At 35.8% G+C, this 27,031-nt stretch overlaps 1 protein-coding gene across 1 annotated transcript in view; it reads left to right on the forward strand.

The window, feature by feature from the left end:
* Positions 1-27,031, forward strand: part of USP28 (ubiquitin specific peptidase 28) — a 53,376-nt gene that overhangs the window by 12,102 nt on the left and 14,243 nt on the right. The window contains exons 2-14 of the mRNA XM_023533760.1: positions 2,510-2,587; positions 3,601-3,733; positions 7,138-7,243; positions 8,157-8,316; positions 12,222-12,308; positions 13,056-13,193; positions 14,117-14,190; positions 15,582-15,661; positions 16,336-16,484; positions 18,265-18,392; positions 20,662-20,757; positions 23,807-23,986; positions 25,970-26,190. Coding sequence (XP_023389528.1) covers positions 2,510-2,587; positions 3,601-3,733; positions 7,138-7,243; positions 8,157-8,316; positions 12,222-12,308; positions 13,056-13,193; positions 14,117-14,190; positions 15,582-15,661; positions 16,336-16,484; positions 18,265-18,392; positions 20,662-20,757; positions 23,807-23,986; positions 25,970-26,190 — 1,630 coding nt within the window. The remainder of the gene's footprint in view (positions 1-2,509; positions 2,588-3,600; positions 3,734-7,137; positions 7,244-8,156; positions 8,317-12,221; positions 12,309-13,055; positions 13,194-14,116; positions 14,191-15,581; positions 15,662-16,335; positions 16,485-18,264; positions 18,393-20,661; positions 20,758-23,806; positions 23,987-25,969; positions 26,191-27,031) is intronic.

A 27,031-nucleotide genomic window follows, 5' to 3' on the forward strand; every position in this document is an offset into this window, starting at 1 on the left:
AATTCATGTGTCTCCTAGGACTGTCATGTCATGAAGGCATTGCGTCATAGATTTAAGGGGCAACTATTTTTCTTTTATTGGTGCATAAAACAATGTTTTTATAATATATCACCTTAGATTCAGTCAAAGGTAGTATTTACCTCAAATATTATGTTTTCTTGATGATAGCTTATTTAGAACTGATTGTATTATTAAGTAATCAAAGTTGTGATTATATAAAGGCTGGCAAAAAATAAGACTTATTAAGATGCAAAGGTCAAGATCAAAATACAAGAATAAAATATTTGCATTGTTTTGCATTAAATAGGTATTCTTGCTTCTTTTCTTTGTCTTCTCAGATACAGCATGGCATAGAGGTTAGAGTGCAGACTCTGGAGTCAGGCAGCTTGGGGTCAAATCTCAGCTCCATCCCTTACTAGCAATAACCTTGTGTAAGTTACTTAACTTCTCTATGCCTCAGTTTTCTGTCAGATGGGCATACTATCCATCTCAGGTTTGTGATGAAGGTTAAATTAGATAATATATATGAAGTGTTTAGAATACCTAGCTAAAAGTAAGCAGTGTATGTAATTATTTTTAATGGGATTGTTTTCTGTGAATCCTAAATGTGAGTTGATATATAGAGTAATTTGAGGTGAAGATGTGATTGTTTATCCCATTGTTACCTTCTTGGCTTCAGTTTAGGTTTAATATGCTACTCTATTCCCCCTTCCAATATTATTGCACTTTTTTGGGGGGTGTATATTGGTTTTGGTTTCTTATAAAATTGCATATGATTGAGAGATACAGATTCACGTACTTTTACACAAAATCAAATGGAATTAGAATTAGTTTGGAGAAAACTTTAATATTTTATTTTTCTAAAAATCACATGCTTTGTATTTTCAGCTTTTGCCAAGGCTAAATCTGGACACCTGCTAGTCTGATAGTCACTCTCCCAGTGCATAACGACTTTCTTTGACAAGACATAGCCTCAAAGACTGCTGCTCTCAGCAAGATCAGGTTCCATTTCTAGCCTATGACTGCGGCCTGTGACTAGAACAGAAGGACTGTACAGGGATGTTTCAGTTAGTTATTTCTAGTTGTGTGATACTTAAGTGTTGCACTGGGCCCTCAGCTGTTGAAGAACACAGGATACTGTTTCTATTCCAGCTGGCAGTGAATGTAGACAGCCTCTTGGAGATGTATTAGTAACCGAAAGACAGTTAATGGTGAAACATTAAGTATTGAATCAGTAATTCTTGGATGACCTTAGGAATGATATAAATTAGATTTCTTCTCAATGAATTAAATTTGAACTGTTTCGTTTTTCACATTCATCTAAATGAAAAAGGATTATAAACTGATCTTACAGTAGGTGGAAGTTACCACAAGATAGGTTTTTTTCATGATTCAGATCAATGAAGAGAAAACATTCCATAGTTTACTCCCCTGGGAATTTTATTTATAATTCAAAAATTCTAGCTTTATATTTCATTTTAAGCAATCAAACTTAAAATTTTAAATATGATGTTGGTGGTATCATTTGTTAATTACATGATTGGAAACTTACTGTCAGTGAAAAATGACACACACGAATGGCATGTTTGGCGAAGCTTAAAATAGCACATCTTCACGTACATGCAAATTCCCTGGACTCTGTATATGACCTATTTATGTACTGCTCACAGAAAGAAAAACCCGAGACACTTTAAACTTTCCTTAAGGCTAGAATATTACATTTAAATGTTTTATATACTTGTAGTTTTACTGTTTGCTCATATTTCTTTCACAAAGGCCCAAAGCATTTTTCATGAGTAAGCTTTTAAAAGAGTAATAGATTTGGTGTTTCAGAAAAAGTGACAGCATTGGGGCTGGAGAAACTTTCCCTCTAGCTCCTTTAGTTCTTCTGGCTGTTGGAGTAATTCAAATGACATACAGCACACTATTAACAGGAGAAAGCCAAATTTTAATATGTATACACAGGGAATTCGCACAAGTGTGAAAATTCCAAATACTGCTGCAAAATGAGATATAGATGTCATTTTGCACAAAGGAGAAAGGGATGGAAGGATCTGGGATTTCAAAGAGAAAATAAGCAATTAAATAGACAATTCACAAGGAAGAAAGTGGCAAACATTCTTGCTAGGAGACTGGTAGACAAGGGGACACAATTCACATGTGCTAAAGTGGATATGCTCAGTTGATTATGCTAAGGTTCTCTTCTTGAAGCAGGTTTTTCTATCTGAATCTTTTTGGGTAGGAAAGGGAGAGATAACTTTTCCTAAGTTTGTTGGGCTTTAATTGTTTTTAGCTCAAAATAATCTGCATGGCAGGATGGCACATTCCAGGGAGATCCTGCCCCCACAAAAATCAATACCTTGTGGCTTGGATGTTATCAGTTCTTTGAAGTAAAAATGCAAGTCTCAGGCCTGGTTATCCAAGAAGCTTGTACTTTTTAAATGTATCCAGGTTTACTTTCTGACTAACATATGTCTCTGTTTTTGTTTGTTTTGTTTCTCAAATATAGAGCTCCCAAATGCTGTTAAATCAGCTGAGAGAAATCACAGGCATTCAAGACCCTTCCTTCCTTCAGGAAGCGCTGAAGGTTAGTTTCAAGGCTTCTGTTGATCAACATGCTTTAAAACAGTTGTCCATATCATAGTTATGTCAGTTCAAACTATTTTTATGCCAAAATGAAAGTGCATCTAAGGACAGAAGTTCTGTGGGTCAAATGACCCATTATCTTCAACATGTAAATTATAAGGGGAATGGAGGAAATTGGGGATGGGGAGCATGGGGAACCTTGCAGGGTAAAAAAGGTTTAAGAAACTTATCAACCATTTACATTTTATAGACTTTGTGTGGATCCTGACTCAAACAAACAAATATTTGAGTTAGGGAAGTTTGAAATGGTTATTCGATAGTTTAAGAACTTATTACTTACTCAAGGTGTGATAATAGCATTGCAGGTTATATTTTTTAAAAGATACATGCTGAAATGTTTACTGATGAACTAATAAGATGCTTAGTATTTGCTTCAACATATCTGGGAAGAAGGCAGGCAGAATGGATAAAACCAGGCTGACCATGACTTGATAATTGTTGAAGCTGAGTGATGGGTACGTGGGGTTCAATTATACATTCCCTCTATTGTTGTAAATGTTAGAAAGTTTTTCTAATAAAAATTAAAAACAAATAGAAATATGGTCACCGCTATAGAATATGGTAACTGCTTGGTGTTTTTATTGACTGCATGTAGAATCTCTGTTAATTGCCAAGCCCCTTTTTGATAAATCATGCCTTAGCTATTCTATGAAATCAAGAATAGTAGCAATCAAAGCAGTGAGAACAAATCTCCATAAAATTTCATTCTCGTTTGCATGTTGTGGTAAATTAGAGCATAGTAACAGCCTTCTTGTAACTAAGAATTTGATATATGCTTTAAGCATAGTAGACTTGCTATCTTCCACCATACTTTTTTTCCCCTACTTTCTACCCCAGGATTCTGCCTAGACTTGCTCAGCATGTCACCAGGGTAGTAAGTTATAACCAAAAAACTAATTTGCTACTTATTTTAAATGTGAAACTTTACTTTTGAAATTGTTTTCCTCTCTTTAGGCCAGTAATGGTGATATCACCCTGGCAGTCAGTCTTCTCACTGATGAAAGAGTTAAGGAGCCCAGTCAAGACACGGTTGCTACAGAACCTTCTGAAGTAGAGGGGAGTGCTGCCAATAAAGAAATATTAGCAAGTAAGTATTGCCTGTCTTGGTCCTGCTCTGAACTTGCACAAATAAGAGATGAGTGTCTGTGAGTTTCCTATCAATTACATCAACCCTTTGGAAATAATGGTAATGATAACTAATTATTGAACCATTACTATGTGCCAGGTACAATTTTAAGGACTTAAATGGATTCATTCATTCATTCATCCATTTAGCACTTACTTGGCGAGCACCTACTATGTACCAAGCACTCCTTTAAGTAGTAGAAATGAATAGAAGAAACAGAATCCCTGCCTTCATGTAGCTTATTTTTTCATGGAGAGATCAACAAATAAATAAATGGATTATAAAGCATATTAGAACATCATAAGTACTGTATAGAAAAGTAAAGGGTGATGAAAGAAATGAAAAAAGGAGTTCTGGGGATTAGATTTTAAATAGGATAGGTCTTTGAGAAGGGGTGAGGAAGTAAGTCGTGTGGGGCTTTAAAATCGAAATATACATTGGAATATAAGGAACAGCAAGGAGGCCAGAGCTGGGGCTTAGTGAGTGAGGAGGGCAGGAAGAGATGAGACCATAGAGGGAATAGGAGGCAGATCATGCAGAGCTTGGCTTTCAGTCTGAGTTAGATGGCTAGCCATTGGAGAGTTTGGAGGAGAGGAATGATGTAAACTGGTTTCTGTTTTATAAGGATCATTCTGACGGCTATGCTGAAAACAAATGTTGGAGAGCTGGTAGTGAGCATGAGTCAGAGCATATTGTCCAGGACAAGTCAGGAGGCTATTGATGTTGGCATGGGCCAGGATGGAGTGGTGGAGGGATGACAAGTGCTTACTATATAGGATTTCCTTACAAAGGAAATAAGGGATATGAAAGAAAGAGGACTTAAAGGTGACTCTAGGTTTTTTTTCTACTAAGCAGTTGAAAGTGTGGAGTTGAAAGTGTGGAAATAACTGCAGGTGGAGCACATTTGGAGTGGAAGATGAAGAGATCGGTTTTGGCAATATTAAGTTTGAGATGCTTGCTAGACATTCAAATGGAGTATCAAAAAGGCAGTGGAGATCCAAGTGTGCAGTTCAGGGGAGAGATCTGGGCTGGAGATAGGTAAAACTTGGAATCATAAATTTATAAATGGTGTGTAGTTATGAGACTGGATGAACTCTCTAAGGAAGTGGATATGGAAAAGAGAAAAGGTTCAATGACTAAGCAGTGGGTACTCCCAGTGTTGGGATGCCCGGGGAGATGAAGAGTGTCGAGGGAGTTTGGAGGAAGACCAAAAGAACCAGGAGAGTGGTACTCTGGAAGCCAAGGAGGCTTCTAGGAGAAGGGAACCATCAGCTGGGTCAGATGGCATTAATGAATATTTGAACTGTTCGCAATTTTGAGCTATTCTGAATAACGCTGGTATGAATATTCTCGTATATGTCTTTGGTGCACACAGTGACTTTTTTCAATCAACTTTTTTTTTTTTTTTGAGACTCATTCGTGTTGAAGTTAATAACTGTAATTCATTTATTTTCACTAGTGTGTAGTATTTCATGATCTGAATATACCACAGTTTAGTACTTATTGACTTTGGAGTTGCTTCCTATTTTTTTTTTTGCTGTTATAAACAAGGCTGCTGCGTGCTATTTTGGTTTATGTTACTTGTGCATGGCTAATGATGTTGAGCATCTTTTCATATGTTTATATCTTTGGAGAAATGTCTATGCAAATTCTTTGCCCATTTTAAAAGTTGAGCTATTTTTCTTATTATTTAGTTGCAGATCTGTAGATGTTCTGTATAAATCCCTTATGAGGTAATGTGATTTGCAAAAATTTTCTCCCATTGCGTGGGTTGTTTTTCACTTTCTTGATGGTGTCCTTTGAAGCCCAAAGGTTTTCTATTTTGATATCAAATTTATCTGTTTTTGTTTGTTTGTTTGTTTGTTTGATTGTGCTTTGGATGTCATCTCTAAGATGTCATTGCTTAATCCAAGGTCACAAAGATTTACATCTGTGTTTCTTTCCAAGAGTTTTGTAGCTTTTGCTCTTATTATGAGGGCTTGATCCACTGTAAGTTCATTTTTTGTAAATGGTATGAGGCCTACGGATTAAAAGTCATTTTTTTGCATGTGGATGTCCAGTTGTCTCAGCACTATTTGTTGAAAAGATATTGTTTCCTTATTGATTTGTCTTGGTACTTACGATGAAAACCCCTTGACCATAAAGATGAGAGTTTATTTCTGAAGTCTCGATTATGTTCCATCTATCTATATGTTTGTCCTTATGCCAGTAGGACAGCCTTAATTACTACAGTTTTGTGTTTTTATAGAGTTTTTTTTTCTAAATTAAATGTTTATCATTGTTCATATATAGAAATTCGCTTAACTTTTGTACATGGATCTCTTATCTAACTTCATTTTTTTATAGATTATTTTGGGTTTCCCTGTTAGGCGATCATTACCTGTGAATTACGACAGCTTTGTTTCTTATTTCCAGTCTTCACATTTTTAAAAAAATTATTTTTTTTGCACTGACTAGAACTTTCAGAACCATAGTGCATAAAAGTCCTGATAATAGACATCTTTGCCTCAGTCTTGGTTTTAAAGGAACTGTGTTTAACATTTCACCATTAAGTATAAAGTTTGCCATGGGCTTTTCATGGATAGTCTTTCTCAGCCTAAGAATATTCTTTTCTCTTCCTAATTGGCTTAAAGTTTTTATCCTGAATAGAGGTTGAATGTTATCAAATACTTTCTATATCCATTGAGATTATCATTTTTTCTTTAACTGTTAAGATAGTGAATTTTACTGGTCTATTTTCTAACATTAAATGTTCAGTCCTATAGTGAACTCAATTATGTCTTACTATATAATCTTTTTTTGTACGTATTAGGATTCTCTTTGCTAATGTTTTGTTTAGGTTTTTTTACATCTGTGATCATATGCGAGTTTGTCCTTTGCCCCTTCTCTTACTGTTTTTTATTAGTTTGAGATATACCAAGGTGTTATGCCAACCACATAAAATGAGTTGAGTAGTATGTCTTCTGTTCTCTAGAATAGTTTGTGTGATATTGAAAATATCCATTCTTGAATGTTCAATATTTAGCCAGTGTTTTACAATGATAAATAAAGAGACTATTTAACCTACAGCAATGGGATAAATTTTGACTCTGGAATAAGACTGCAAAAGGGGATATTTGATTCATTGCCTTTTAGCAGCTGTTTATTACTGCACTGTTAGCTAATCTTAATGTTACAATAACTATAAGTTATTCATTTAACTCAAGCATAGAGTAACAAAATTGTTGGTAAACAGATGAGCCATTGTAGTGAGAGGCAGGGAGTATATTTAGTTTTGCGAATGCTTTTACTTTTTTTCCAGCAATACAGACAGAAAGACAGTGCTTCCTGCATGTAGACTAATTAAATTTCAATTTATCTTACAGAAGTAATAGACCTTACTCATGATAACAAAGATGATCTTCAGGCTGCCATTGCTTTGAGTCTCCTGGAGTCCCCCAAAGTTCAAGCCGATGGAAGAGATCTTAACAGGTTATTGATTTAATTAATAATCTTTATTTCCCACACTAGTGTGTAGGTCAAAGGCAACAGCTCTGTGAATACCACTGAGGAACAGTTCTGCCAAGCTCCTCAATGAAATTTCTTTTAGGAGAAAATTTAAATTTACATTGGCTTATTCTGGTTCACTTTTGAAAAAGCCAAATATGATAAGTGTCTTATTGCAGCCTATGGTCTTTGAGTAGAAGCCTGCAGGCTTTGTAGTTCATAATTGCTAATTGAAGGGGAATAAAGCCCATCCTAGTCAAGTATCCAATAAATATGTATGCCCTTTTTAAACTTTGAGCTTTTGTAAACTTTGAGGATTTGCTGGCTATTTGAAAATGAAATTATGACTCAACTACTGTATCTCAAAAGTGAACAGGGAATATATTTTTTGAATTGGTACTAATTTGGTGATTATATGGAATTGTCCACAAATATCCAGTTCCAATGGTTGCCTGTCAGTTCCCAGACATGTTTATTCCCTCATATGGTTGAGCTGTTTCTTTCAGGGAAACACAGGACCATAGTTTGTATGCTAGACAGTTCAGAATCTCTTATTTATAGTAGAGTGTCTCTCTTGCCTCTTTCAATGACACAGTCTGGGATAGGGCACTGCTGTTGAAATCTAAAACTGATATGATAGCCATAAATAGTCTTCAGATTCAATTAAGTACCGAAGCCTTATTGGACCTTATTGGTAATAATCTCTGTTAAACATCTCTGTTTAAATCTTACTTTTCACTTACATTATAAGCTTATAATTATTATATAGCCAGTGATTACCCAGTAAAAAGTTTAACTGACATTTTGAATTACCTATTACAGGTTACCAACATCCTTCATACAGTATTGTTCTTTAACTTTTTCTTTTCTTGATGTGTGGTATGTTGGCACAATACAGGATACACGAGGCAACCTCTGCAGAAACTAAACGCTCAAAGAGAAAACGCTGTGAAGTCTGGGGTGAAAATCCCAATCCCAATGACTGGAGGCGAGTTGATGGTTGGCCAGTTGGGCTGAAAAATGTTGGCAATACATGTTGGTTTAGTGCTGTTATTCAGGTACGATGTTTTTAGGAGACAACTGTGACATCTGGAAATAATTTTGTAATTTATTAAACTGAAATGTGAGAAGCATAGCTTTAAAAAAAATGGAAACATGTATAAAACTGGGAAGTTTTCCCCATGACGTTGTTTTCTTGTGTTCTGGATTTAGACACTTTGGTTTCTAAATTGGACAAGACTAAAAGCAAAATCTTCTGTGGTTGTAAACATGTTGAGTAGGTGTTTTGGATCGGCATTTAGTGAATACTGTTACTATAGCAGAACAAGAGTTAATAAGGAGAAATCAGTTGTTGGGAGGCTATTGTAAATATCCAGGCAGGTAACGATGGTGGCCTGAAATATAGTAGTAGCATAAGCCATGGAAGGAGAGAATTAAGAGCATTTTAGAGGAACTTAAGGGATAAAATCTACAGGATTTGGTGAGCTACTAGATTCAGGATATTTGCAGGAGAGAACTGAGAAAGACTCCCAAGGTTTCTAGTGTGAGTAACCAGGTAGATGGTAATGCCATTTGATAATGGAGGAGAGATAATTTGGGTGTATGTTAAGAGTGGGATTTAGTTGTTTTATACATGCTGAATTTGAGGAGCCACATGGAGATACCATGTAGACAGTTAACTCTATAAATCTGTAGTTGAATAAAAATATCAGGGCTGCTGATAGAATTCTGGGACTCAGTAGCATAGATGGAGATAAAGCCAACGGAGTAGATGAAATCTTCTAAAGAGAAGTATCTCCAGGCATCTTAAACCTAACATGGCCACAATTCAGCACCTGATTCCACCCCGGTATTCTCCGTCATTGTACTTGACATCTAGCCAGCTGCTCGGCCAATAAAGGAGCCCTCCCTTTCCACACATAAAATCCATGGCTTGCTTAACTGTATGCCTGTTGCTGTTTTAGCACTGGGGAAACAGCAGTGAATAAAACAGGCTTTACTCTCATGGAGTTTACTTTGAAAAAAGTGGAAAATACAGTAAACAAAATATGTATCAGGTGGTAATAAGTGTCATAAAGACAAATAAGTGAGGGTAAGAGAGGCCTAGAGAGGGAAAGTGCTATTTCTATAGGATGGTTAGGCATGGCCTTTCTGATAAAGTGGGCATTTAAGCAGAGACCTACATTAGGCAAGAGAATGAGCCATATAGTTACATAAAGAACAGTTTGTGTAATTACATAAGGATCACTGGCATCTGTGTTGAGAATAAAATTTAAGAGAGTATGTAGAATTAAGGACCTTTGTTCTTTCTTAGAGAAATTGAGAAACCTCCCTGGATTCTCATCCCCTTTGACCTTCATGCCTATGAAAGATACTGAACAGAACTAATAGATAGAGGGGATAATCGAGGTTTCTGAGAAAGCATGAGGGGATAGGATATAGGAACATATAGGGAGGAATGGGAAAAGGGCAAGAGAGTAAGAGGGGAAAGGAGAAGAAAGAAATGATGACTGCAGATTATTTTTTCCTCTGTGAAATAAGCAGCCATTTTCTGAGAGTAGAGAAGTGATAGAGTCAGATTTTAAATGGAGCAAAAGTTTAAGAGTTATTGCAGGCAGTTGGAAACCAATTGGCACCAGGATACAATAGTAGGATTTCTAAAAATTTGAAGGTCTACGTGAGGTTGTTGACCTTGAATGTATGATGATATCAGTATGTCTTGTTTTTTATTGGGACTTCCTTTTAGCAGCCCTCTGAAATACTTACATGAAAAATTAAATGTATTTAGTGTGGAGGTTTTGCTGGGTAAGAAAGATTGGAATTCCTGTAGGAGAGATGGGAGCAGGTTGCAACGTAAACTATGATGTTAAGCCGAGGAGATGAGATTGGAACAAATGCCATATACGCAGAAGGCAAGGGAGTGAGGGGGAAGAACAGTGCAGGTGGAGGAAACCATGGGGCAACACCTTTAATGGGACTGTGTTCATGGGGATGGGATGTTCACAGGACATCAAGGAGTCCTGGGTAGCTGGAATGCTAGGAGCAGAGGGGAGAGTCATTGGAAGTGAGGTTGGAGAGATAACTTGTCTTTTCTTCTGAGTGAGATGGGGAGTCACTGATGGTTCTGAGCAGAGGAGTATTGAACTCACTTAGATCTGGGTTTTAAAAGGCTCACTCTGGCTGCTGTGAGAGTAGATGGAGTGGGCAGGAATACAAGTGGAGAAACCTTTTATGGAGGCTACTGCAGTCATCCACATGAGAGGTACTGGTGGCCTTTACCAGTCTGGTGGCCATTGAAATGAAGAAGTTGGATTCTTGACTTACTCTGAAGGTAGAGCCAATGTCCCATGTATTGGATGTTGACTGAAGTCACCTGGTAGAATAGTAAGAAGAACTATTACCAGATAGTCTTCATTGAGTCAGGGGCTTAATTTTGGTTGTTTTAGAAAAATAGAAAACCTGCATGAAAGTGAATTGATACAGGGCAAGTTCTGGAGGCAGGGAGACTGTGTGCAGTGTTCCAAGTGAGCAGTGATAGGAGTTTGATTAGAGCAGATGATAGGGACTGATAGGGAGGAGGTGGTTATAAATGGCACCCCAGAGGCTGAGTCCAACAAACTTATTTCCTTATTGGATGTGGATGGTTAAGAAAGTGAAAAGATTTGAAAATAGTTCTGAAGTTCTAAACTTTGATGACTGGAAGAGGAGGATGCAATTGAGTGATATAGAGAATAGACAAAGGAGATGAAGCAAATGTTGGAGGATTATCTACCGATATTGGACTTGGAAATAAGAGTACACTTTTGTGGTTTTTAAGAATAATGGCATCTTTGGGACAAGCCCGATTTTGAAGTGGAGTGACATGACTGAGAATATAAAGCCATTTTTCTCATTGTAGAACGAAAGTCCTGGAAAATGTTGCGGGGTGGTGAGCAGAGTAGGAATAAAACCAGGAAGAATGTAGACAGATGGGGTAGAAAGAGAAGAGAATGGGCTGATACAGAGCTTAACAATCTAGTCCTGTCTGTAGATAGAACTTTGGTATAACAGCATGACCTGACTTCAAATTCTCTGTGCAATTGTACACACCCCAGTGGTTGAATCCCAGTAGGGCTTGTGATTGAGTGAGGGAAGTTGGAGGCCTAATTTCTACCCAGGATGCTGCTTCAAGAGTTCCAGTATGCAGGCTACAGGGACTTTCATTTGAGAATTATGCTGAGATGAAGAGTTTTAGTCATACAAGGGATTTTAAAAAACATTAACTTTCAAAGGATATGTATAGTAGAAAAATGTATGATTTATGAAACAATAAAACGAAGCCTTCTTCCAAATTCTGTCAGCCAAAGATATCTGCTGTTAAATTTTTTTTTTAAATGGTACTGTGATAGAGTGGAGAATAGTAAACACTGCTATACTCACCGCTGGCTTCAGAAATAAATGTTACAAATCTCCGTGCTATTGAGTCCCTGTCGTTACCATCCCCAATCGTGTCCTCTTTTCCCTTCAGATATAACTACATGTGTATGTATCCCTAAAGGGTATGTAATATTGTTTTATATGTAAGTGTATTTAATATAAACAATATAATACTGTATTTTTCTGAGAATTATCCATGTTGATACATGTAGCTCTTGATCATTTTCACTGCTATGTAGCAGTTCAAAAATGAAAACATTTTTTTCCACAAAATTATTTTAATGATTACCTAATAGTCTGTTGTATAAATGTACTATAGTTTATCTAATCTGTTCCTCTTGTTAGCCATTACATTTTTTCTAGATTTTTCCTAAAAGAATTAACATTCTTTTAGGTAAATTTTTATGCATAGCCATTATTATTTCCTTAGACATAGTAGAATTACTACATTGACACTTAATACATACTTGTAAGGTAAAAGAATTTTTTTTTTGCTACAGTTAATTTGGAAAAAAAGGCCCTGAATCCATTTCTTTCTTTATTTCAGTCTCTCTTTCAATTGCCTGAATTTCGAAGACTTGTTCTCAGCTATAGTCTGCCACAGAGTGTACTTGAAAATTGCTCAAGTCACACAGTAAGTTGCTGTTGAGGAGTTTTCACTGTTGTTTAGTTACTTTCATCCCAAAAGCTTTTACATTGTTGGCTAAAGCTGACAACTGTAATGTTCTTTGGCTTGTGCTAATAACGTTTTCATTTTCAAATGGCTTTTTCTTTTTTTATATGTGATAAGAAATAAGAGTTTTCAAAAATGTGAAGTTACGTAGGAATAAAAGAAGAAAAACAGTTCAAAGAAAGTGATGCATCACCCTGATGGCCTCAGCATGTCTGCCTGTGGGCGGGAGCTTCAGAAATCTCTGTTCTGTTTGTGGCTTCTTTCACTGCTCTGTTAGCCACTCAGGTTGAGCGATGTAGAACAGATGAGCTGATGCTGGAGGTCTGGACCTTCTTAAGAGAAGAGGCTTTATTTAGTCTGTTCTTGCCAAAAGATGTAGCCCCCTGCCAGTGATGTAACTCTGCCCGGGATTTTACCTTGATGATAGATTTTCCTAACAGAAAGAAGGACAGCAGCTTCAGAAAACCAACATTTTTGCTTTTTCTGACAATGTTATCTCTCTGGCTTCTACATAGATATTCTTTCAGTTTCTGATAATCCCCCTCTACAGACCTTATCAGAGCACCTGTAACATAGTTTGAGACCTGACCCTGGTCTAGAGCTAAGTAAATATAAATTAGGGAGTGATCATTGACAACCTTTCTCTTTAAATGTTCTAATTTTCCAAGTAAGAGGTTTTAAGAGTACACATTACTATCTTTTCTACAGGAAAAGAGAAATATCTTGTTCATGCAAGAGCTTCAGTATTTGTTTGCTCTGATGATGGGATCAAATCGCAAATATGTAGACCCTTCAGCAGCCCTGGATCTCTTAAAGGGAGCATTCCGATCATCTGAGGAACAGCAGGTACAAGAAACCTGTTCCTCATATGTTTTTCCTCAAACTCTGTGGAGTTTGAAATCATGCCTTGTTAACATTACTGTGATGTTGCTTTATTTTAACTGTGTAATAAACCGAATGTGACTAAGTGGGACTATGGGTGCCTGCTTTTGCCTGTTATAATGCCTAAGGACAGGCAGTAGAGAGAGGGAGAGAAGAAGGAAGGGTGGCTGTGTGTGTTTTGTGTAATGTGAGGGAGGCTGGCAAGAAGAAATAGTATTAGAATAGAATTATATAGAGCTGTTGAACTAGGAGGACATTGGAAAATATCTCAGCGAATCCTAGCAAAGGATCACCAAGAAAAGTAAAGTCCTTTGTCTGTACCTTTGTCTTGGGATGGTCCAGATAGAAATTTTATTTTCAAAAACTATCTCTAAACCTGAGTTCAGCAGCTTTTCTGAGAAATCTTTCTCTTCTACGTGTTAGTACTGTCTTTTCTCTACCTCTTATTAAAAAACAAAGCTGTCACTATTCGTGACATAAAATTAACTTTTTTCTCCATCTAAAGTAAAGATTCTGCAGTTTTACAAAATCCTCAAAACATTTCATAAAAATTTCCTTTCTCCATTCATAAATTCTAGAGGACTGCAGTCTCCTTTTGGACTTTTTTTTAAGGCCTAACTATAAGATTTTGTTAGTTACAAGCAGATGTGGCTGCAATTGGTAGAGTTCCAATTTCCTCCTAGCCACAACTTAGAGGTTGCCTGATGTGTCTTCTATTTTATCTGTAGTAGGTGGGTTCCAGCGTTCTTTGTATTGTTATTTGGCCCTAAAAAAGAAATCTTTTCATAGTAATAGAATCTTAGTCATTGGTTGGGTAAGAGCAAATGTTCATTTCCCTAAGTATAGTGTCGAATCTAACTCTTCTGCAATTCGTACCTCTCTTATAGCAAGATGTGAGTGAATTCACACACAAGCTTCTCGATTGGCTGGAGGACGCGTTCCAGCTAGCTGTTAATGTTAAGTGAGTGTCGCAATTTGTTTGTATGTCCTTCCTATTCACAGTGGTCCGGTGAGAATTATGATATGGGAGAAAGTTACTCATCTCAAGCAGGTTTTTTCACCAAACCTTACAGGGTAACCACTCAGTTATTTGTCATTGCATATTGCTATTGCTTTGATTTTTCCCTCTGAGGATATAGATAATCATGTTAACCTACAGTTTTTTACTAAAAGGGCCATACCTATTAATTTTGTTGAAATCATAGCATGTGCTGTAAAATGTATTAAAAAGTTAAATCAATTCTAGATATGAACATGGTGGTATAATATGGATACATTAAACTTAATCTAAAACAACTTGTAAAGTCTCTAGAACGTTAGAGAATAGCTTTTAGTTTTATCAGTTATTGACAAGTGAAATTCAAGGTAAAGAATGCAAGTATCCCTCACTTAATAGGTGCTGAGAAATTTGTTTTCTAAATTATTTTAACTCTAGGTAGAAGAAATATATATCATGAAATACCTTTGCGATTAGCAACTTACATGGTTAACAATTTAACATGGGCTTGAAGAAATAAACTATAGTTGACCTTTAACAACATTGGTTTGAACTGCGTGGGTCCATATATGTGCAGATTTTTTTCAATAAATATATTGCGAAATTTTTTGGAGATTTGCAACAATTTGGAAAAACTCACAGACAAGCCATGTAACCTAGATATATAAAAAAAAAATTAAGAAAAAGTTAGATATGTCATGAATGTGTAATATGTACCTATTTTCTTATGTTTTCTCTAGCTTACTTTATTATAAGAATACAGTACGTAATACATAAAACATACAAAATATGTTAGTGACTGTTTATGTTATCGGTAAGGCTTCCCATCAACAGTAGGCTGTTAGAAGTTAAGTTTAGGGGAGTTGAAAGTTATAGTGGATTTCTGACTGTTCAGGGGTCCGTACCCCAACCCCCTACATTGTTCAAAGGTCGACTATAATTTTATTACATTACTGTTGTGCCATTGGGAAAACTTTTTTCTGTTTATTTGCAGAACTGCACAAGAGGGTTCTTTGTTACCTCTTTACTATTTCTATACCTTTTTACATCTATCATTGGATATAGATGTATACAAATACATACTTATGTCTGTATACATGACTCCCCTATTAGACTTACAGCTCCTTATGGCCATGGATCATGCCTTGTCTTTGAATCTTCAAAATTTAGCATAGTGCTGGGCATATACTTGTTCAATGAATATTTGAACTGAAATAATACTTTACTTATTTTAGACCATCCCTACCTCTTTGGAATTTGATGAAAATATACCGTTTTTGCTTTTGAATGATGGTTGGGTTTAGTGTAGTACTTATCTGATCCAAATGATAAGATTTGTCTTCTTTTTTTAAAAGCAGTAATCCCAGGAACAAAACTGAAAATCCAATGGTGCAGCTATTCTATGGTACTTTTCTCACTGAAGGGGTTCGTGAAGGTAAATTCTCTGCTCTAAATGTTAATGCTAGTTCTGTGACCAATTTTATATTACTGTGTCCATGTGAGGAGGCAATATAATGGAAAGGCTTGAGAGTCAGACAAATGCAGATCTGAATATTGGTTCTGCCTCTTAGCGCCTATGTAATCATGGACAAACCATGTGAGCTCCTGGACCCTCAGTCTCTTCATCTATCAGATGGGCCCAATCTTTATTTCAGATTTGTACTGCCCAAACCTAGTATTAATGTCAGACATACAGTCATGTTACTCAGTTTTCTCTGTGTTGTTTTTTTTCCAATGAAATATCTCATCTCAAAAGGTTTTATTAAGTTAGACTGTCAAAAACACTTGTCTACTGTAGAGACTTATCTAAACTCTGTGTTGGACACATAAGGTTTTTTTTTTTTTTTTAAACTATGGAGAATTTTGAACACATGTAAGTTGGCCAGTATAAAAACCTCCATGAACTCAGCAACCATTAGTGTGACAGTTGTAAATGATCAATGCCTGGATCCACTGGTTCATTAAAGGTTACCATACAGGCTTAAGTGTACTTCTAACCAGATCTCAGGATGTTGCTGAATGCAGAACACGTTGTCTCTCTGATGCCAGAAAAAAGGGCTTTAGATAGTGGTAGTGCTGTGTTTTAAAAAGCAATCTGTTTCTTTCTAGGAAAACCCTTTTGTAACAATGAGACATTCGGCCAGTATCCCCTTCAGGTAAATGGTTATCGCAACTTAGACGAATGTTTGGAAGGGGCCATGGTGGAGGGTGACATTGAACTGCTTCCTTCTGATCATTCAGTGAAGTATGGACAAGAGGTGAGTTGGATCTTTTTATTTGGTATACCAATGACAAAGCCAGTTAAGTAGGACTGAGGTTTTATTGGCAAATAGTTTCCCATCACATATTAAATAACTTTTACACTTAACAGAACTTGAACTAGTCTGAAGTCTCTCATGAGTTGATATGAGTTAGTGAGTATTAGTATTTGATAAATAAATTCTTTACTAAAAGTATGAATTTGAGTTAATCATATAAAAGTTGTATGCTGCTTCTGATGTTTTAAGTATGATCAAGTTTCTCTTTTTCTGTTGAAGCCTACCTGTACCTGAGTAGGGAGAACCCACTGCCTCCATATTTTCGGAGGGTAAAAGTACAGTGATTAACTCCTATGGTATGCCATTTAGAATATTTTCCCTATTATAGTATTTACTGTTTTGAGTTGTAAATTCTGCTTTTGCTTTAAAATTTTTAAAATTTTATATTCATTTATTTATTTTTGTGGGTTGGGAAGAAAGGGAAAATTAAAGGGAGAGCAAGGGTAATTAATGTCTCAGAATTCCAGCTGGGTTAAGAATTTAGTGAATTTCATTTGGAGCATAATTGTCAACACAACACAGCTTGGATTATTCTTCTTTCATCATACATTTTGAGACAAAATTGTGGCTTCTAAGAGTCCAACTCAGTAATTACTACAGGAAAAAGAAAATCTTTCTTGAATTAAAATAGAGAGCTTAACATGAGCCTTGTCAAAGTACATTGGCGGTAGAGCCCAGTTGGAACTGGGAGAGAGTTACTGCCTCCCTAGCTTTTCAAGGAAAGTACTAATTCCTGATTGGGAGGCATATAACATCTGTACCATCTGTGCAGAACTGAGGCTTACTCTTACAAAAGAGGAGAACTTCATTAGCTGCTTAGCCCTCTGGAGACATTTATTCAAGAATGGGAACTCTTTATTAAAAAAGTAGAAAATCATGCTTATTTAGATGTAGCCCTGAGGTAGTGAGACAGGCTGTCTGGATTCACCTTTTGCTGGCAAGGGTATGTAAAGGGAGCATAGCTCTTTGTACCTTTGATAAAGGGAACATTTTAAAGCTGTTCATACAGACCTCTGGCATATAGGTGAATTGAACAGAAATGCCATTCCTGGTTTAGATTTCCCTCACCTATGATCAGTGACAGTTGAGATCTTTTCAGGGTTCATTTCTCTGGGTCCCTTAGGAGATATCTGTAAATTCTTGGAATTTTGAGATTTTCTCAGAAACTTGAGAGCTCATAATCAAGAGGCTACTTCAAGTTTCCTTTTTAGACACAGAAAGCATTCAGCTTATGGTTAATAGACTATAAATAAATAGTATATAATATATGCACAAATATTAGTCTTTTTAGCTGATTCATGGAGACAATTGACTCCTTAGTTATATGCAGCTTAGATTACAATTTCTAATCCTTTGGTTAGGCTAGCCATTTTCTTTAGGTTTTGAACCTCTTTTCAGTACTGATGATTTAATGAGTGAGTTGTGTAGGTGCTTGTCACAATTCACATATTCAAAGGTGGTTATTTCTGAGAATGATAGTTGAGTAGAATAGTGTTCACTGGCTCATAAATTTGGTGGATTGAGGAATATTTAACCAAATTATCTAAGAGGGCATGATTCGAAGTGGTCATTTTCTTTAGAATTTGAGATTAAATAAAAACTCTTATATTGAACATAAATTCTATACCAATAGGACACATATATGAGGGATATTTTAAATCTGGCTATTGCCATTTCCTAAAAATAACTTCTTTCTCCCACATTTCTACTCTTGACATAGTGTTGGTTTACAAAGCTACCTCCAGTGTTGACCTTTGAACTCTCAAGATTTGAGTTCAATCAGTCCCTTGGTCAGCCAGAGAAAATTCACAATAAGCTGGAATTTCCTCAGATCATTTATATGGACAGGTGAGTTCTGTGGTTGATTGTCTCCTTTTTGCATTGGAGCAGAAGTGAGCCCATACTGAGTATATTGTGCATAGGAATCACCTGGAGGTCTTGATAATATGCAGATTTGGAGTCAGTGGATCTAGATTGGGGCTCAAGAGTTTGCTTTTCTAAGAAGCCCACAGGGTGATGCTAATAATGCTTCTGATCTCTGGACCACAATTTGAGGAGCTAGGCTTTAGGTGAAAACCCTGCTAATTTGTGGATGAAGCACACTATATAGAATAACCACAGTATATTTCTTTGTAGTCTGGTTTATTGATGTATAGTTTACATACAAAAAGAGTTACCATTCTTAGATATACAGCCACCTGTACATAGCCAAGTAACCACCATTACAGTCAAGATATGGAATATTTCCATCACCCAAAAGGTTCCTTTGTGCCCCTTTGTAGTCGATCTCTTTCCTCCACCCCCAAGCCCTGGTAACCAGTTACTTATTTTCTGGCCCTATAATTATGTATTTCTAGACTGTCATAATTAGAGACATTAATATTCAGTATGTACCTTGTTGCTGCCTTCTTTAATTTATGATTATGTTTTTGGGATTCATCCACGTTGTTGCATATATCAGTGATTTGTTTCTTAATATTATTGAGTAGTAGTTCATTATATGGATGTACCACAATATTTTTTCCATTCGCCAGTTGATAGACATTTCAAATGTATCCACTTTTAGATTATTATGAATGAAGTTGCTGTGAACATTCACATGAAAGTCTTGTGGGTTTTAGTGTTTCTGGGTAAAATACCCAGGAGTGAGATTGCTGGGTTATGTGAAAAGTGTATGTTTATAAGAAATTTACAAACTGCTTCATAAAGTGGCTATACAATTTTGTATTCCTACCAGCAGTGTATGAGAGCTCTGTTTTCTCCAAATCCTCTCCAATATGGGGAATTATCAGTCTTTTTAATTTTAGCCATTATAGTGATTTTGTAGGAATATATTTTCTTTTGATTTATATTTCCCTGATAACTAATGATGTTGAGCATTTTTTCATATATTTAATTAAATGCCATTTGTATATTTTCTCTGGTGAAGTGTCTGTTTAAACCTTTTGTCTACTTCTTAACTGGGTTTTTTGTGTTCATACTGAGTTATGTGAGTTCTTTATATACTTTAGATACAAATCTAAACATTTACTGTCTGTGCTTGTCTCTTCCATTTACTTCCAGTGTTTTTAGAAGAGAAGGAATTTTAGTTCTGATGAAGTGTAACATAGCAATTTTTCTTTCATTGTTCTTTTTGTGTTCTGATTAAGAGATATTTGCCAACCCAAGGTCACAAAGATTTTCTTCTATTTTTTTCCTAAAAATGTTGAAATTTTAACTCATATTTATGTCTATCATCCATTTAGAGTTTATCTTTATGTATAGTATGAAGTAAAGGGTTGCTTTTTTATTTACAGGAGGGGGAAAGAATGCATGTGGATGTCCAATTATTCTAGCACCATTTGTTGAAAAGACTCTCCTTTCTCCCGTTGAATTACATTGGTACTTTTGTCAAAAATTAATTGAACATATATTTTTGGATCTGTTTTTGGAGTCTCTTTTCTCGCTATTGGCTAATTTTATGCCAGTGCCACATTGTCTTGATTACTGTGGTTTTATTTTAAATCTCGATATCAAATAGTGTTAAGTCCTCTAACTTTGTTTTTCATTTTGTTTTTTTTTAAAATTGTTTTGTTTATTCATTTATATTGCATTTCAATATAAATGTTAGAACCAGCTTGTCAGTTTCTACCTAATAGCAATTGAGATTATATTGAATCTACAGATCAATTTAGGGAAATTGACATCTTAACAATTTTTAGTCCTTCAATCCATGAGCATAGTATAACTCCATTTATTTAAGTCTTTGTGAATTTTTCTCAGTGATGTTTTGTAATTTTTAGTGTAAGGGCTTGCACATATCTGATATTTTATCCCTAAATTTATGTTTAATGTTACTCTAATTTTCTTAAATTCTACTTTGAGTATACGGAAATGCAATAACTGTTTTTCCTTGTTTTTAATTGACTTTGTATATTTTGATCTTACTAAGTTCACTTATTAGTTCCGATGCATTTTTATAGATGCCTTGAGATTTTCTATGTAAATGATCATGTGAATTTGCAACAAGAGGCAGTTTTACTTCTTCCTTTGTAGGACATTTCCTTGTATTCCTAGTTTGCTGAGACTTTGCATCATTGATATTTTTAAATTTTCGTTTTTGGGCTTATTTGCTTAGGTACATGTACAGGAGCAAAGAGCTTATTCGAAGTAAGAGAGAGTGTATTCGAAAGTTAAAAGAGGAAGTGAAAGTTCTGCAGCAAAAGCTGGAAAGGTGAGTTGTGGACACCTGTGTGCTTAGAGATACAAAAGTTTATACACTTAAATTAAGATAATTTGCTTACATTTAAAATTAATTCAGAATTTAAGTATTAACTAGTATATTTTATAAAATGGCTAAGAAAAGTTTTTTTTTTTAACTGTGAAACAGTCTTCAAGATGAGCTAATAGTATCCATGGGTGAACAGTAGTTTCAAGGGACTTAAGTGACAGTCACTGTCAGTTACAGTCACAGTCAATTATTGGCAGTGTATTGCAGAGAACCGACATTCTGATTTTATAGCCCTTTACTTTTTCTACTCCCCTTGCTATCTTTGTCACAAATGTGAAAGCGTAACTCATCATACTGCAATTTTCTTGGGAAAGCAGTTTCTGAAGTTCTAGAAAAAGTAAACAAAACAAACAAAACCCCAATGCAGTTCTACCTAGAACACTAACCGATTAAAAGGGCTTATATTTCTGACACATACAAGTCCTTCGTCTTATGGAGGAGTTGTTCTCTCTCTCTTTTTTTTTTTTTTTTTTTGGTTACTATTTCTATGTAATCACCCTATCACTCCCTAAGGAGGAGTCAGTGTAATTCCTTTTTAGTCAAGATAGAGACCGTTGATGTAGCATTTAAGAAGGAATCCCATGCAGTGTCAGTGGCTTTTTTCCCCTTTATCTGCTTAACAGTTCTGCTGCTACCATCAACCCACCCCTACCCACTCCATTGCTAGGTCACTGATTTCCCCGAGAGGCAACACATTCCATACCAGCCCATGAGAGACCTTGCACCTATAGGTACCCCCTACCTAAATTCCTTTCTCTCACTTGGGAAGAACTTACCCAAGACTTATTGTGATGAATCATCTAGTTGTCTTAATACAGACTCAAACTGAAGATTGATTCCTCAGATACTGTCCTGGAAGTGATTTACAGGACTCTGCCTACCACAATTTTTTACTTTTAAGGTTTTAGTGATACTCTGTAAGACTGGAAAGTTTTGTTTTCATAGATCCAAATACACTTCATGTCTTATAGCTAAAAAATTCTCAATTTACCGGTAACGAACAAGGCATTCTGGCTTATTTAGATATTAAAATAGTGTGTGGGAGTATTTCCTCTAGTACGATATTACTCTTTTTTAAATAAAAGGACTTTAAATTTCATATAATTTTATGTGGATATAATTTTTTTTTTAATTGTTTATATATGTGTGACATACTCCTGGGAAAATATATAAGAAACTATTAATGGAGACCATTACGTAGGAGAACTGAGATGGGGATGGGTGACTTTTATAGTTTGTTTTATACTTTTTGTATTTGATTTTTCTTAACTGGTGCTTGCATTATTTTTATCATTAAAAAAATAAAAATGTTTACTATTTCTTCTCTAAGATACTTTGATATAATATTAAAAATAGGATTTATGTACAGCGTAGACATCTTTTTTGAAACTTTGCTCTCATTCTAAATTGAAATGCTACATTGTATGAAGTGGTTGGTCTAAAGGAATTCAGTAGAAGGACAGGAAAATGATTGTCATAAAATCGAAGATAAGTTTCTTAGAGAATTTTTTTCTTGCAACTTTGTATGAATATCATAATAAAATACAACAAACTTGGGAAGAGTTACAGATATAAAATGATTGCTTAAAATCCTATGGCGTTATCAATGCTGCATTGTTAGTAAGAAAATGCTTCCTTTTTGATCTAGGCCAATCATGTATTGATTGATTAATTCAACAAACACTGAGGGCTTAGGAAGACATATTAACCATGTCCGTGGGATAGACGAAAAGTTTAGTTCATGTACTGTAGGAGTTCAGGGAGGGAAGATGGTCCTTCCAGTGTTGGGGCGGTGGGGTGGAATAGTAAGGAAGATTTCATGGAGAAAGTAGATCTTAAAAGATAAATAGAATTTAAATAAGCTATGGTAGCTGAAGTTAAGGCAACGAAATACATCTGAGGAATAGAACAGTTCTTTAAGTTTCCTCTAGCTTTATGTATTCAGCATCCTTTTCAGTGAAAACTGTAACTCCCTGTGGCAGCCAAAACCACAGGAGAAATAATTGTTCCTTTTTTAAATTAGTGAAGATGAAATGTCTCTGCTACATACCCTTTAACATGTAGTTGACTTTGAATTGCACTATACTTATTTTCCACTAGTATTTTCATTTTATAATGTCTCTTTTAATATAAAAACAATTTTCCTTCTTTCTGGTTCTTTCTTTCACTTTATTCAAAGAATAAACGTGTGAAATGATTCTATCCTTTTTAAATGGAATCCCAGGGTTATAGTTTACCTGTACCAACCAGTTTATTTTAATCTCTATAGTGAACTATATAGAATTTATTAAAGTAAATCTTTTTACTGAGTCTAACATGCTAGTAATTGAGAATATTGGATATTGTTAAAATAATTTGTTGGTTATTTTTGGTAACATGTTTAAGATATTATTTACTAATCCCAAAGAAAACTTTAATAATTTATGCTTGGCCTATGCTATTGAATGAGCATATGAATAATAAGGTACTTAGGACTCTGCAAAAGAAAGATTTGGCAGTTTTCTTAAAGTCTGACCTTTATCAACACCTACTTCCCGTTTCCAGCTTTCTTTCTCTCATTTTTTCTAATAATTGCAGAGTAATTGATCTAAAGGACAGCAAAGAAAAAAAGCCCTTGTGTTCATCGGCATTATTTTCAGATTTGAGTACTGGAACTGTTTCTGTTTTAACATAAGAAACATCATTTACTTTTATGACCAGAGCCTATATGTGATATGATATCAAAAGAAAGCATAATAGGCATGACTTTGATTTGGAACACATTTGAAATTTTTTCTGCCAGGTATAAAAAATTTAGATTGTTGGGAATTTTTACTTTTGTAATTAGAGAATTTTTGCCCTATAGCTTTTTTGAGTAGCATATTAAATATTGTATAGCCTTTAGAAATAAACCTTTCCATTTACCCTTTGCACAATAATGGATAATTTTTCAGCAAGCCTCAAAATCTAAGACAGACCTAGCCAATAGTGTACCACTGTCTTTGCTGTGTAGGTATGTGAAGTACGGCTCAGGCCCAGCTCGGTTCCCACTTCCGGACATGTTGAAATATGTTATTGAATTTGCTAGTACAAAACCTGCCTCAGAAAGCTCTGTGTCTCAAAGTGGCACAAGCATGACTTTACCACTTTCTTCAGTGCACCGCCCGGTTTCTGACCTGACATCCAAGGAAAGGTAATATAAAGAAATTTTTTAAAGTGTGTGTGTGTGTGTGTGTGTGTGTGTGTGTGTGTGTGTGTGTGTTGATTTAATTTGAACTATACACCATCTTTCTACCTGGTTAACACTCATCCCATATGAGCTTAAGGGCTATGAACTTTGTCTTAAAGCAGGGATGGATTTTGCCAACTATCCTTTGGGAGAGTGCTCATAATTTCTACCAGTGCACTTGTATTACCCACAGGATGGTTGGGATTATTTCAGAAGCTTCTTGAACTGTCTGCCATATCGTCGATGCTCCACCAGGGCTGCCTTGTTTTGAGCTAGATATAAGCAAGCTGCCACTCAAGACCTTTCTCAGAGGAAACCTGCTCTTCCAAACTTCTTGTTCTGTCTGCCGAAAAGTATGCACAACTAAGTAAACATTAAAGAAAGAGAGACTTATTCATAAATAGAAAGTTTGAACATGAAAAAAACTGGCTAGAAATTGAAGAGAACAACCTAGAGGGGCTTATCTAGTGAAGAAACAGGGAGGCCAAGTCACATGAGCCCCGTAATTCTGTTCCAGCTCAGCAACATGCAACAGCCCTTGTGGCCTGGAGGAACCAATGGGGTCAGCTTGGATCAAATTTAGTGTGTGTGTCCTGACTAATAAAAACACTAGAACCTATTTTAAAAAAGGTTTCATTTTTATTTTTAGAAAGTCCAACCATTTCCCCATCTCTACCCCTCACACTTACTAATATTTATTCATCTATGCATAAAGTGCATATCTGGTTAGAATATGCCAAATGTTAAGACAACATCTCCAGGGAGTGTGGCATGAGGCAAGGGATGGAGAATTCTTTTACTTTTTATACTCTTATCTCTGTGTTTGGATTTTTTATAGAATGTTCTCATGTTCTTTATGAAATATAAGTGGTTTTAATTTTTAAAAAGTAGTTGGCCAGTCTGTTTAATAACATAAAATAATACTGCCTACTGCCTGATATCATTAGATTTTAAAGTTACTGTGTGTGCATGTGTGTTCTGAGATTGAGATATCAGATCTCTTGCTTATGTTGGGTTTATTTTTCCACGTGTGGGTCCTTTGGGAAGAGATTTTTGCCATTATGTTGTATGTGTGTAACAGCAGGTGGGAGGAGTAGAGGGTGAGGGTTTATTTAAGGTAAAGCTAAAGGAAGTTCGCGTTCTTCATTTTTGGTGTGAAGCAAACCTACGTACAATTAGAAGCTTATATTCTGGCTTGTTAGTCTATGTGCAGTTTGACAATAGTTAATTAGTAGATAAATTAGTATTTTACATAATTTATTCTCAGTTTAGGGCAGTGGTGTAAAGAAGTTAACATTTATATTTTTAGAGCTAAGTATTAGATTACTTACCTGAGGCTACTAACTTTTCCCTGGGTATTTAGCTAAGGAGTGGTAGAGCTGGGATTGTCTGCCTTTATGTTCTGCCCCCAAGGTGCCACCTGGTTCGTATTCTTGTGAGTTGGGTGTTCAGCCGATACTTCATTTTTCTTGCTCTGTATATTTTGTTCCTGGATTCATCTACCCATCCCACTTCAGTCAGTTACATCTTGGAAACTCTATAGTTGATTCTTCCATTCTTCCAGTTCCAGTCTTCCCTTCTTCACGTTTTCTCTTCTCTCTTTTTCATGAAAAGGCATTATTATAGGTGGTTAGAGAACATGAACCATAGACTCAAGCAGATCTAGATTTAATCCCTTTCCTGGGTGAACTTGGGTAAGTTGCTTAATTTCTCTAAACTTTAGGTTTGGAATTGGATAATAGGGATAGTAATAGAATCTGCCTCATAAGCAAGTTGTGTTAAATGAGACGATGCATATCAAGGAAAGGTTTAGCTCAGTACCTGTATGGTAACACCAACATATAGTTGTACTTTTCCACATAGCAACTTGCTTTGCAGAGCACATTAATTCATGCCAAGGTGTATTTTAGAAATTACCATATAAGCATGATTTCTGTCTTCCTTCAGTACAAGTAAAGAAAGCTCTCCTCAGGATGTTGAAAGTACCTTTTCTTCTTCTGAAGATTCTCTACACATTTCTAAGACAATGAATAAGCCACTTACATCTTTCCGGTCTCCCATGGAAATGCCTGCACACCCAGCTCCTCGAACAGTCACAGATGAGGAGATAACCTTTGTTAAGACCTGTCTTCAGAGGTGGAGGAGTGAGACTGAACAAGACATGCAAGGTCAGCTCTTTAGAATTTGTCAAGCAGTTACTCTTCGCCTTTTCCGTTTGTTTTACTATTTAGAAGTTAGGCACCTTGGATATGCTTCTGCCATTGCCATATATACTGTTGAGTTTTGGCATGGAGACCATAACTTCTTTCGTACTTTTAGTTCCCAGTAAGATTGGTTCACACACTCCGATTATACGACTATGGAAAGATCCTTCCTAGAAGCCTTCTTAACATTTCAGGAAATTCCTGGGTAGCTGAGACACTTATGATCAGCTTTGGGTAGGATTTTTCTGTATCTGCCGATTTTTTTCTTGCAGTTTATCTGAACTCTGGCTTCAGTTGACCCAAACTTAGAATTTACCTTTTCTGGATTTCCACTGTTAGAAGTCTTTTCTATATGAAATAAGCTTTACTGAAGGTTAATGAGGCAGAGAATATTTGAGCAATGCATACAATATGAAATTCAGTTATTCAACATTGTGTTCTTAAAGGTTTTTTTTGGCCTCATGGTCATGTTGCTCAGACTTTTCTCCCTCCTTCCTTTATTTTTTTCTGGGGGACATAAAAATAAAAATCCAGATTCCTACCCAGTTCTTATTCACAGAAATTTAGCCCTGCTTCGTTCTGCCACCTTTTTCAAGTCCTGTCTCTGGGACATTTATTTTACACCCAAGTGACCCATTAAGGCCTTTTCCTAAATAGCCTATTTCCTCTTTAACCAGTTTTGGTGCCAATTATGAGATAATTTTTTAAAATCTTAATGTAATTAAGAGCGAAGCTGAAATCATCGGAACCCTGGGTACAGGTAAACAATACTCTTTGCTATATTGAAGCAGCCTATGTGATGTGG

Source organism: Pteropus vampyrus, unplaced genomic scaffold (assembly GCF_000151845.1).
Source record: "Pteropus vampyrus isolate Shadow unplaced genomic scaffold, Pvam_2.0 Scaffold110, whole genome shotgun sequence".
NCBI lineage: Eukaryota > Metazoa > Chordata > Mammalia > Chiroptera > Pteropodidae > Pteropus > Pteropus vampyrus.